This window comes from Sminthopsis crassicaudata, chromosome 3, assembly GCF_048593235.1.
Source record: "Sminthopsis crassicaudata isolate SCR6 chromosome 3, ASM4859323v1, whole genome shotgun sequence".
Taxonomy (NCBI): domain Eukaryota; kingdom Metazoa; phylum Chordata; class Mammalia; order Dasyuromorphia; family Dasyuridae; genus Sminthopsis; species Sminthopsis crassicaudata.
In genome coordinates this window covers 67,381,948-67,394,452 of record NC_133619.1, presented here as the reverse complement: position 1 = coordinate 67,394,452, position 12,505 = coordinate 67,381,948, and the positions used below count along the sequence as shown (strand labels likewise).

General features: G+C 34.7%; 1 protein-coding gene across 1 annotated transcript in view; it reads right to left on the bottom strand.

Annotated features, from left to right (window-relative positions):
* The window catches only part of ABCA12 (ATP binding cassette subfamily A member 12), a 220,276-nt gene that overhangs the window by 127,275 nt on the left and 80,496 nt on the right, over window positions 1–12,505 (bottom strand). Inside the window, exon 5 of the mRNA XM_074298763.1 lies at window positions 1,881–1,972. Within this exon, the coding sequence (XP_074154864.1) occupies window positions 1,881–1,972 (92 nt within the window). The remainder of the gene's footprint in view (window positions 1–1,880; window positions 1,973–12,505) is intronic.

The window sequence follows — 12,505 nt, the reverse complement described above, 5'->3', positions numbered from 1 at the left end:
AAAAACAGCAATGATTACAAATTTCTGACTGTTTCACCTCATCAACACTCCTGAGCAATCTTTTAGATATTTTGATTCTAGGTTAAGTGCTTACACTTCATTACTACTATTTTTGCCCAATTAATCAAGTCCTACCTATCCCTTCTTTAAAATTTCTAAGTAGCACAGTGAATAGAATGATGAATCTGGACTCAGGAAGTTCCTATTTCAAACCCAATCCCAAAACTCACTGTATGGACAAATCACTTAACCATTATCTGCTTCAGTTTCCTCATTTGTACAATGGAGATAAATAGCAACAACTGCTTCCCAGTTTGTTGTAAGGATGACATGAAATAATATTTATAAAGTACTATGAAAATACTAGTTCACATTATTATAATTATTACTATTCTTTTATCCATCATTTCTTACATCTATTTTAAAGATCTGCCAATAAACATGAAATGTTTATGATCTTATTTAAAAGTATTCAATTAGAGGAAAAGATATAAGAAAACACAAATTCTATCTTCCCCAACATTATCCATCTTAGCTATTTTTATTCAAAATCAAAGGCTAACATTGTTATCCCAGAAAGCAATGCCCTCCTTCCATTAAGAAACATTCAAAAGAATTTCAAGAAGTATGATTTTCAAGCTTTGAGGAATCCATTCAGGGGAACAGACTTCATATTTTTATTATTTATACACATCAAGCCAGCTTCTTCCATAAACTAAAGTCTGAAAAATCTCATTTTCACAGTGAAAATACTGGCTATATTTCAAAATAATGTTCTGAGCTATTAATAGCATGTGTCTTTTGAGGGTTTATTTTTTTTCTTTTTTTAATGTTACTCCAATAGTGGTCAGAAATAGATGGATTTATATCTCTTGTCTGATGCTCCTTGTAACCAAGACCATGCACTGATGAAGTAAGAGATGCTATTTGTAGCCATGAAGAAGAACCCTAGCAATCAGTTTCTTTGGCTCATGTAACCCCAGCTTCATTTCGTTTATGTTTTCACAAATAGAGCTAAGCAAACAACCACAGATGATTACATGTGTTTGTGTTCACTACAATCTAATCTTGACCCCAGGATTTCCTTCATTCAAAAGGCAGAATTATATAGAAGATAGAAGGTGGAACTGAGCAACAAGAATCACAAAGTTATAGAATCTGATAGTTGGAAGGAACTAAGACATGATATTTAACAATTGTTCATCTAGTCTTTTTATTTGAATAGGAAATATTTTGGTTCAAATCTACTTCTCTTACACATTAGCTGTGTTTCCTTAAGCAAGGCACTTAGCCTTTTTGTATCATAAATAATCCCCTAAATCTGTGTTGACAAACAAATTCTTCCACTTATGAATTCATATTTCCATCAACATTGCAATGAAATTATTCAATATATTATTGAATTTATTTGATATCTTAACCATCCAAAATGGACATTTCTCGATGACAATAAAAATAGGTCTAAATAAAATTATATTTTCAATTTATGGGATTCTACAGGAGCTAACATCTGAGTCACTGTGACAGGAAAAATAAAATTTCTGATCACTTTCTTTGCAATCATACACCTTACTCCTAATTTTTGGAGAGTTCCTCATTGCTGCTAGGAACTGGGCATGATCCCTATTCTTATATAATCAAGAGCAATGTGAAAGTTCCTTGTATAATCATTAAGGACTCTGCCAATTAAAGGAGATCTTGGTATGTGTATATTCTAAAGAGCTTAATATAAAAGTGCAGCCTCCCCCATAATCATAAGACATGTTTCAGTCTCTTAGGGATTCCTTTTGGAGCAGTCCACTTCAGTTTGGAAAGTTTAGAGAATAGATTTTCAAAAGATTAGACCTTCACCTGCTTTACCAAAAGAACAGAACATTTACCCAGTGATGTATTCCTTCTTTCTGGAAATTTAACACTCCGAGGTGATGAATTACTGTCCTTCCTCAGGTTGGATGACTTTCTCTGGATTTCACTAGAGAGGGATAAGAAAGAATCCTGTAACTTTACACATACTAATTTACCACTGCAGTTACAATAATGTATTACATAGAAGAGTTCAGGGATGTGATACCACTTTTCTCTCATCCTTCCCTTAATCTACTTTCCAGAATTTTAACGGATGAACTCACCAAGAGTTACATGACCAATATAAAGATTCTTACAAGGGGAACTTTTATTCATGTGAAATGGTCCAAAAGATAGTTAAGAAAAGTTATTTTTGTTTTAACCTTGTATTAAGCTTTCAAAAAAAGATGAAAGGGTTTATAATGAAATATGAAGGCTTATATGAAAATTTATTCTTTTACTGGAGACTAGACAGAAATATCATTTGAGGGCAGAGAAGGGTACATGAAATCTGTTTATTTTTTACCATGAAAGGAAAAATATCTTTCTATGTAAAGACATTTAAAACCAGATTTGAATGTGGCACAAGATGAATCATTTCTATCACATATACAGATAAATGCTAAGGCATTTCTTGCAAGGAAGACAAGGTATTATGTTAGTATATTTAATAAATTCATTTCATATAAACAACTTTTCAATTTCTGTGACAATTCATTTTCCAAATAAGGTTACTCTATTACAGGGAACCAGAATAGGACTTGATCAGATTAACATTTGGGAGAGAATCATCAAATAATAAAAGAGGGCTTGAAAGGGGATCTCAGATGTCATCTAGTCCAGGGCTCCTTAAAGTTTTTTACCTTGTGACTCTTTTGTCCAAGAAATTTTTATGTGTCTCTAGGTATGTAGGTATATAAAATATGTATACAAATAAAAAAAATGTGCTGATAATAAATCATAATTTCATGGCTCCCCACATTCAGTTACAAGACCCCATATGAGGTCATGACCCACAGATGAAAAAGCTGGAATCTAGTCTAGCCTTCTCATCTTCAGATGAGGAAACTGAGGTCCATGGAAGTCCAGACATTTGTTTAAAGTCACATAGATAATCAGTCTTAGAGGCAAGATTTGAACTCAGGTACACTCCATTGGGTAAATCATTGGCTCTTCATAGGAATCATAAAGGAGAATGTAGACTCTATCTCTGGATTTGGACCAGTATAGTGTGTGTGTGTGTGTGTGTGTGTGTGTGTGTGTGTGTGCGTGTGTGTGTGTGTATGTATTTCTGGTCTGTATTTAATAAAGCAGCTTGGCAAAGATACATAGAGATTCATGTCAGTAGTGAAGAGAAAAATTTCCTTTAACTCTTCTCCTTATAATTGACTTAATCTTTGACAATCATACTAGAATTTTCAAACCATATTCTCAGGTATTTTCTAATTTAGTCAGTTTCTTCTTGAAATTTGGATCATTTCCTTTCTTACTGTGCCACTTTTAAAACACTAAAGAGAAAGTAACATTTGTTTGCCTTCCTTAATGTTTTTCCTGTCTCTTCCTATAAAATGTGCTAGGTGCAGCAAAAGTCCTGCATTCATTCATAAGGTATATGTGAATTATTCATGACTAGATACTGCTCCCTTAAGTCCTTTCTCATTCCTTCTGCTGACTGTTTGGGATGGGAAAACTAGGCAAGATTAAAATAAGAACTGACCTAAACCTTTTCCCTTTTCTCAAGTTGAAGTTTTTGAAAGTTTGAGAAACTTGAGTTAACTTGGCTATCTATTTTCTCAGTACTTTTCAGTTTGGATTACTGAAAGAAAGACTAGAAAACCATAAAAATTTTAAATCATAAACAGCTGTGTTCATGAGGTTTTTCTCAAGAATAAAAACCTAAGTTCCTCAAAAGATTGTGAATTGTTTCATCCTTTGAATTTATAATTCCAATGCTTCGTATATAATTGATAGTGAATAAATATTTGATTGATTGATTAAATAGAATAAAAAACCAAAACCTATTAAGAATAACATAGGCTGAGATGAGCAAAATAGGAGGGCAGGAGAGAAAGTAATAGAAATTAGTGATAAAGGGAAAGGAGAGAGGAGTGTAAGTATATAGAAAAGAATTCATCATAAGGGACCACAAAAACTAAGGAAAATACCTAAGTTTAAGAAAAATCTTAAGAATTCATTTAGTACATCTTTTAACTTCCAGATGGGACTAAACCAGCTCAGAGGTAAAAATAACTCCTTATTAGTATATACACTCTTTTATAGCATATATACCCATATTATATATATATATATATATATATATATATATATATGATATATATATGCTATTTCTTCAGAGAATATGTGTGTGAGTATGTGTGCATGTGTGTGTACGCAATGTGTGTGTATAGGAGTGCAAGTCTCCATAACACTTCTCCACTTTTTTCCACTTTATCTGTCTCACTCTTTTCTCCTTTTTCTAGCACTCCTTTATTTGCTGCCTTCTCCATTACAATATGATCTCCTTGAGGTCAGGGCTTATCTTGCTTGCTTGCATTTCTATCCACAATAAGTGTTTAATAAGTATTCTCTCTCTCTGCGTGTGTGTGTGTGTGTGTGTGTGTGTGTGTGTCTGTCTGTCTCTGTGTCTCTGTTTCTGTTTCTCTCTTTCTGTAACTGTGTCCATCTCTCTGTCACTTTCTCTCCTTCCGCTCTCCCCTGCTTCACTGTCTCCATCTATCCATCCATCTATCATCTTATTTATCCATCTTTCCTTTCACTTTTCAATACATACTAATTCCTGGGTTGTAGGAATCTCCTTTGCTTTTTGCCTGTACTACCTCCCCTATCATGTTGTACCTATGATTTTCTTCCAAATGCAACATCAATGCACAAGATATATCTCTTTCCCTCTAATCTCCTACCCACTCTCATCAAAATTTATATCTTCTTTACCAAGATCTTTCAGGGACTTCCTAGGTGACTGGCAAATTAATTTTGTAAATTTATTTATCTAGGTTTGAATTTAGCTAATTACAATATCTTTCATTCATCAGGATACTTTCTCCATTGTGAATACTTTATAGTGCAGTCATGTTTTCTCACCTTGTTGATTTTTATACCTATCCTTCCATAAACCTATCTACCCTTTAAGTAGATTTTAGTAGGGCAGGGGAACTTGCATCATTCAGGGTTGAGTATGTGATCCCTTGCTATCACTGCAAAACTAGCATTTCTCTTTTTCTTGTCATGCATGTCCTTGATATCTTTTATGTCATTTTTTTGCACAGAAGTACAATTGATAAAACAGTCTACTTACACCAACCCATAGACTTCTCTTTTAGTGACTCATGATTTTGACTAATAGAATTATGGTGTACTGTGATTTATAGACTCATAATATCATCAGGAGAATATTGGTGTTTAAAAATGAGATTTCATACACGGAAGCAACTTGGGATCATGGACAATACTGAATAATTTCCCTCATGCAAATCAGGCTATTTTCCTATTCAATTCTTGGCCAGCTCATTGCCCATCTTGTACAAGATACAGGTGCTTATCTGTAAACTCAAAGGACTGTCTATTCACTTATATATCATGCTATGATCTTGCATCCATTTTTCCCCTCTTGTAGATTGCTGCATCAATCACTCCTGAGTGGATAAGGATGTCTCATTAAGAAAGCCCTAACATTAGAATTAGAATGAACAGATTCATCATGATGTCAAATGAAAATAGGAATATATCTGGAAAACCTCCCCTTTCAAAAGGAATATCTCTTCCATTTGGACTCTGTACACTCCATAACACTCTAGAAGACTCCTGGTGAGCATATTTCTCCCTATTTTATGCTTCAATTGATTTTAACAATAAGAAGATCATTATACAAAGCTGTCTTTAAGACATGGGTTTGTCAAGGAATATTTTATGATCTTAATATATGTAGTGAAGATATTTCATCTTGGAAGAGCCTTAAAGGCTACATTTTCATCTAACAACTCAAACTTTTGGTAATAAAAAACAATTATGTTACTATATAAGATGAAAAGCTATTCATCTGAGACAGCATTAGATCGATATAAACAATCAGTCCCCAAAATAATAGCAAATTGTCTACAATCATATCAAAAATCATTCTGAATCACTAATAATTAGAAATATGAAAATAAAAACAATGATGAAAATTCATGTTATACTCAGTAACTCAGTAAAAGTGGCAAAAGATGGAAATAAGCTATTTTGGAGGGAAAATTGACCTACTAATATACTATTAATAAAGCTATCAAGTCATTCAACCATTTGTGGGGAGAAAACCTTTGAATGGTTTAGAAAAACTGACTAAACTATTTAGACACCTTTAACCAGAGAGCCTATTGCTCAATAAATATTCTCCAAGGAGTTCAAAATTAGAGAACAAAAGATCTTACAAATATCAAAAATTTGTTAGTAGCATTTTTCATGGTATCAAAATTGAAACAATGACATTTCACAATTTCATAATTCACTGATTAATTACTAAGCAAATTTAGGTATGTAAAGTTGAAGGAATATTATTTGTGGTTTATGTAAAATTCAGAGAGTATAGAGTACCCCAAAATGTGTGTGAAGAGGTAATATGAAATAAGAAATGGAAAGGTATGTTGGAACTATATTGTAAGAGTTTAAATGCATATTGAAAGATGTATATTTAATCCTAGGAGCAATTGAAGATTTGTTTGTTTGTTTTTTGAGCAGGAGAGAGATACACCTATACTGGTCAATGGAAATTAAAATAAAGTTTATAGTTAAGAAAAAAAAATCATACTGTCTCTACCACCATTTCTATACATGACACCCCATGTGGGGTCCTAATCACCTTGCTACTTATGGCAATATCATGCTATATTTAATTGAAATAGTTTCCTGCCCCAAGCCTTTTTCTGTACCAATCTGCCTTATATATGGTAGGAACGTCTTTCTCAAGATGGAGAACCAAGCCTGCTCTTGCCTATCTAGGTACTTTCTTCCAGTCTCTAGGAGAGTGTCCTGGGTAAAACACATCTGAAATAAATGCTTGCACAAAAGTCTTGACATTTTTCTATTTTTGCTTATACAAAGTGAGATTTCTGTATTACTTTTTCACCCCATCTTTGCATAAAAGTTGACATGGGTAATGTTTTGACCAGTCAAATACTCTGAAAAGAAAACAGCAAAATGAAATTGATTAATGGGAAAATGTTGGCCAAAATATGAGTGACTTTCTCTTTTTTCACTTTATAAGTTTCTTTCTCCTATAACCGCAGTCTCAAAACCTACTGGTACTCAAGGCAATGTTGACCTGGACAAGTACCAAAAAGTTTAGGCCTACTTACTATCCTCAAGGAGACCTAAAGCCTGAAAATTTCAATCACACACTATTAAAAATATTAGAAATATTGTGACCAGAACAATAGGTTCAATGGTTAACACTCTCATTTCAATTGCATGCCTCCAATACCCCTATGAATGATGCTACAGGTTTTATGCCATACTTGCTCATGTTTGAGCATAAAGCACATTGCTTTATTGATTTGTGGTTTGGTACTTCATGTTCACATGTAAGGAAGTGATGACACTGTGTACACTCCTAATAAGCCACAGATTCAGCTCAGATATGTGACAGAAACAAAAATGTTATGATACCATGGCGTGCTGTCAAGACCTTTGAAAAGGAAATGGAACTTTCAAGGGATTCACAAGTTAGCTGACAGATGGAAAGCTAACCCATACAAAATAATTGAGAGAGTGGACAAAGTGCCAGTTTACAAACTAGATCCAGAGAACATCTTTTGGTCCACCAAAGAATTAGTTTTTTAATGGTCAGGTGGATACTCATCTAGGAAAAGATTGAGAAAAAGAGACTATTCACTTTTAGTACAAAGACTTTCTCACCGAGATATGGAAGCTGAAAATGATGCACTCAGTGAAAGAAACTACTTGCATTATTATAAGGCAACTTCTTTCCTTCTCAAAACTACTATAGAGATTCAGAATACAGATTCAACCCACAGAGCTCAATACTGATAGTTAACTTGACATGGCTCCCAGGTCAGATGCAGACACAGAAATCTATAATGATCCTGATGGTCAGTTTATAGCAACTAATAGTTCTGGTTTAGAAGCACAGAGATCATTCTGTGACAAAAGAACTAGGTATATTGGGCCAGATACTAGGATAAGTTAAGATGTTACAGGTAAACCTGAGAATACAATTATGTATGCATTCAGGAAATGATACTAGTAATTGCCCATGTGAAATATGTCTTGCATGTAATTGCATGTTCATTTCTGTATATATTAACTACTACATAGTTGAGTATGTTTGTTCTTTCTTCTATGTTATACTTATTTGACTATATTCTGTGTTCTATTCATGCTATAATCATTGCTGTTTGTTAATGTTTTGCATATTCACTATTGTGTTTATTTCAGAAATCACATACTTCTGGCTTTTTAGCTTCAAAAAATAAAATGGAAGATGCCAGCCTCATTTCAGGTCATTGAAAAGAAAGATTCCGAAAAAAAGCTGACTCGAGAGAATCTCTAAGTCTCTGTTGCTATTGCTACACTGGAGGCTTTGGGAAACTTTCCACTTTTTGAAATGTAGGATTCTCTAGGATTTTAAATCTAGGACATGAGTATCATGGGCTTCTTTCATATCACTGCCAAAGGCAGTATCTTGGTTAAGGCTGAATATTCTCATTTCCAATGGGAGGACTCGTTCATTCTATACTGTCTGGTGTATATTGTCATATACTCTCTGATTTCTGTTTTTGCTATGATTTAGATAAATGGTTTCTGTGATAATTGCTAAGTGTTTTCATTGTGGAACTGCTATTTGGCTAGAAAGGGGGCAAGATATGTTTATAAAATTTGGAATCCTGCTTTCCCCATTTAATAAAATAACATCTAGAAGTTAGCTTAAATCTGCAAATCATATTCCCTAAATTAACAATATTTAAAGGAAGTTAGCTATAATCCTAGTCTGATAAGCCTTCTTCATTCTGAGAAGGTCAGAGTGGTTTCCCAAAACAACCTTTGCTTTGTCTCTCTTCCAGACAGGAAGTAAAGTCTCCTTTGGGTAAGGATGAGGGAAGAAGAGGCTAAAGAGTTCTATTCTACCTTTTTTTGAACCACATAATGATACCTCCGTGCTACCTGTTGAGAATAGCCCTCTCAATATTACTTGATATCTTTTAGATTTTAAATCAAAGATATGATGTTCCTCAATTACTCGGATCTTACTGTTTCAAACTTTCTTTGCAGGAAAGTCAATAGAGGCAGAGTGATGAGGTTAGTATCCATTGGGCTGAGATTAGTGTCACAATGATGGAAATGCAGCAGTTAGTTCATTGACAGTAATTCTTCTATGGGATGGTGGGGGGAGGTATGGGAAGTGAAAGAGGTGGGGTGAGGGAAGGAATGACTCTAAAATAGTCCTACCCTACTTCTAGATTACTCACAGATGCATCCTCCCTTATGTCAACCACATGAGCAATTACAGAATGCAACACTGTTCTGAGATGTTCTTAAAGGGTAAGGGAGGAAAAACAGGAGAGGCAAGTTATTTAGGTCAGGATCATCAAGGGTTACTAAAAAGGAGAAAACTTAAATGGTTCTTCCTTTCAAAGTAGCAAGTGATATGAAATGGGAAGAGAACTATAGCCATTCATTAAAAGGCAGGTCATATCAAAGCTGATTCCCAAAGCAATATGAACTTAATAACAGAAATCTGGTGCCAGGGCAGCAAGGTTCATAAAAACCTTGGCAACTGACCAATAAGAAAGGGGCAGAATGTGATTATGGCTTCTCAATGAATTTTTCATGGAAATGAGTATCATGGGCTTCCTTTCACATCATTGCCAAAAACAGTATTCCTTTCTTCTTTCCAAAACAGAAAAGAAACAAACATTTTCCTTTCTAAATGAAGTAACACCATACCCTGATTTAGCTCACAAATTCATCCAAGAGGGAGAATTCAGAGCTGCTAAAACAGCAGCTATATGACCCAGCTTCACCACATGGCTATATAAGGCATAAAAGTTAATAGCATGATGGCATTAATGCAGTTTTATTGTTGTAGTTAATTTTGTAAATTAAGTTCCAATTACCTGCTACTTCCAGAAAATACAGACTATGCTAGAAGTGGGAAATTGATGCAAAGTTACTAACCAGCTCTGGGTTATGGATGTTACTGATAAATTACAACAGGTGAGTCTAGAATACAGCTTAATCTATTTTGTGATATCGTCCCCTTTGACAGTTTGATGAAATCAATGGACCCCTTCTCAGAATTATGAAAAAGACTAACATGTGCCCTGGCCTAGTCCCTAAATCCCTCCCCTATCCCCCCAACACATCAAACAAATTCTTACTCAAACTCTTGAACATCTTTATCATTGTAGAATGTAAATGGCAATGTAATAGAGTCCTATTTCCAGTACCAGCCAAGTATATTCTGTAATCATCTTCTGATCAGTTATCTGACCCCTTTACTGTCTGAGTTGAGAGCTCTGGGAGTGACCTCTGAAGATTCAGTTATTTCCAAGGCCCACTGCTAGCTTGTCAGGGCACGGCCTAGGATGGACTGTGCTCCACTCTCATTCCAGTGAGACAGATGTTTCATGTTTAGTTTCTAAATTGTCTCAAGCTGAAAAATAATTTTATTCTAGCTTTGCATTCATTTTATCTCTCCAGAATTTGTTTCGATGTGTTATTTTAACATTTTTGGAAGGAAATTTGAGAAAACTCAGGGGACTTCTGCCTTTACTCCACCTTCTTGTCCAGGATTTTTTAATAGGGAAAGTAAAATTTCACCTATTAATCTTAAAAAAAAAAACTAGATTTCTGTGGATCTTTTTAGAACTGCAAATCACATTGAGAATCTCAGAGAACTTGTAGTTAAGCTGGGTCTAGGTTGCATATCTTTCCTTCTCTAGTAAATTTTACTTTTACTATAGGCATCTTAAACTCAACATGTGAAAATACTATATTGTGGTCCACATTCAGTTCCCACTGTTCTCTCTCTAGGTGCAGAAGGCTTTCTTCATCACAAAACCATTGGAAGTAGTCTGAATCGCCTCATTGTTGATGAAAGCCAAGTCTATCAGAATTGATCATCATATAATCTTGCTGTTGCCGTGTATAATGATCTTCTGGCTCAGCTCATTTCACTTAGCATCAGTTCATGTAAGTCTCTCCAGGTCTCTCTGAAATCATCCTGATAAACTAGATTTTTTTCCTTAAGGAAAATACCTTAAACACAAATTATTCGGGCTCTCAATGATTGACAACAATTGGTCTTAGCTCAACCTTCAGCTTGGTCATTGTTTGGGCCCTGATTAGCTCAGAGTGAAAATAAATGACATTGTTTCTGTTTTGCCCAGAAACCTTGAAAATAGTCTGTCTTCCTCTCCCAGGGTTACATATATACATACGAACATAACATATACATATAAATGTACGTATGTGTGTATGTCTATATACATAGATGTATATGCTCAGCTTATGTATATGTTTATGTACATAGATGGAGAGATAGACAATAAAAAAGTCCTTCTCTGCCTCATTTCTTATCTAGCCTTAATCACTGACTGGTCATCACCTCAGTCAGACTGAAACTTATCTTACAAAAGCCATCTCCAATCATCCTGATCTTGACAGTGAACCCACATGAAGAGGAGAAAGTGAGACTGGTGACTTGGCACAGCCCTTCCTCACTTAAATCCAATTCACTTGCATGCCATCACATGGTCCTCTTTGGGAACAATAAACAAATAACATTACTGTCAAGGGCACTGCCATCCTCCCAAATTCTACCCTTTTTTGCCCAACAACCTTCTTTCTTCCCCTTACTTCTTATACCATCCCACTGAGGGTCATCTTCATTCATTCTGATCTATATTTTGCCTTTGGACCCAGAAGCCTCTAGAGGAGAAAGTGAGGCAGGTGACTTTGCACAGCCCTCCCTCACTTAAATCCAATTCACCTGCAAGTCATGGTAACACCTCTCTGATGTTGTGGTCCCCTTCTAGCACAAAAGACAAACAAACAACACTACCACCTACTCCCACTACAGTTGCCTTTTATATTGCCTTCTATCTATTTTAAAAATAGTTGTTTTAATATGATGTTTCCAAATAGAATATTAATTTCTTGAGAACAGATTCTATGTTTTGGTTTTTTCTTTGTATTTTGAGTACTTATAATGTTTGGCATATAGAAAGTACCTAATAAATGCTTATTGACTGACTCCAGTAGTATGGGAAAGACTTGGAAAAAGTAATAATTGATAAATTTAAATTTTTTTAACCATGGTGGTCATGCATTTGTGCTTCTAACTAATATTAGACTGATTCAAAATGTTCAATGTGAGCATTTAAAAGAATATTGCTCTGGTTTCACTTCCTTTTATTAGCTCTCTGTCACTTGAGTATGGAATTTCATTGTTTTCTTTTGATATTTAAGGAATATTACTCCAGGGAAGGGGCAGCTAGATGATACCACAAATAGATTACCATGTCTGGAATCAGGAAAACCAGAGTTCAAATGTGGACTCATTCTTACAAGCTGTGCGATCTTGGGCAAATCACTTAACCTTGTTTGCCTCAGTTTCCTAATCTGTAAAATTAATTGCAGAAGG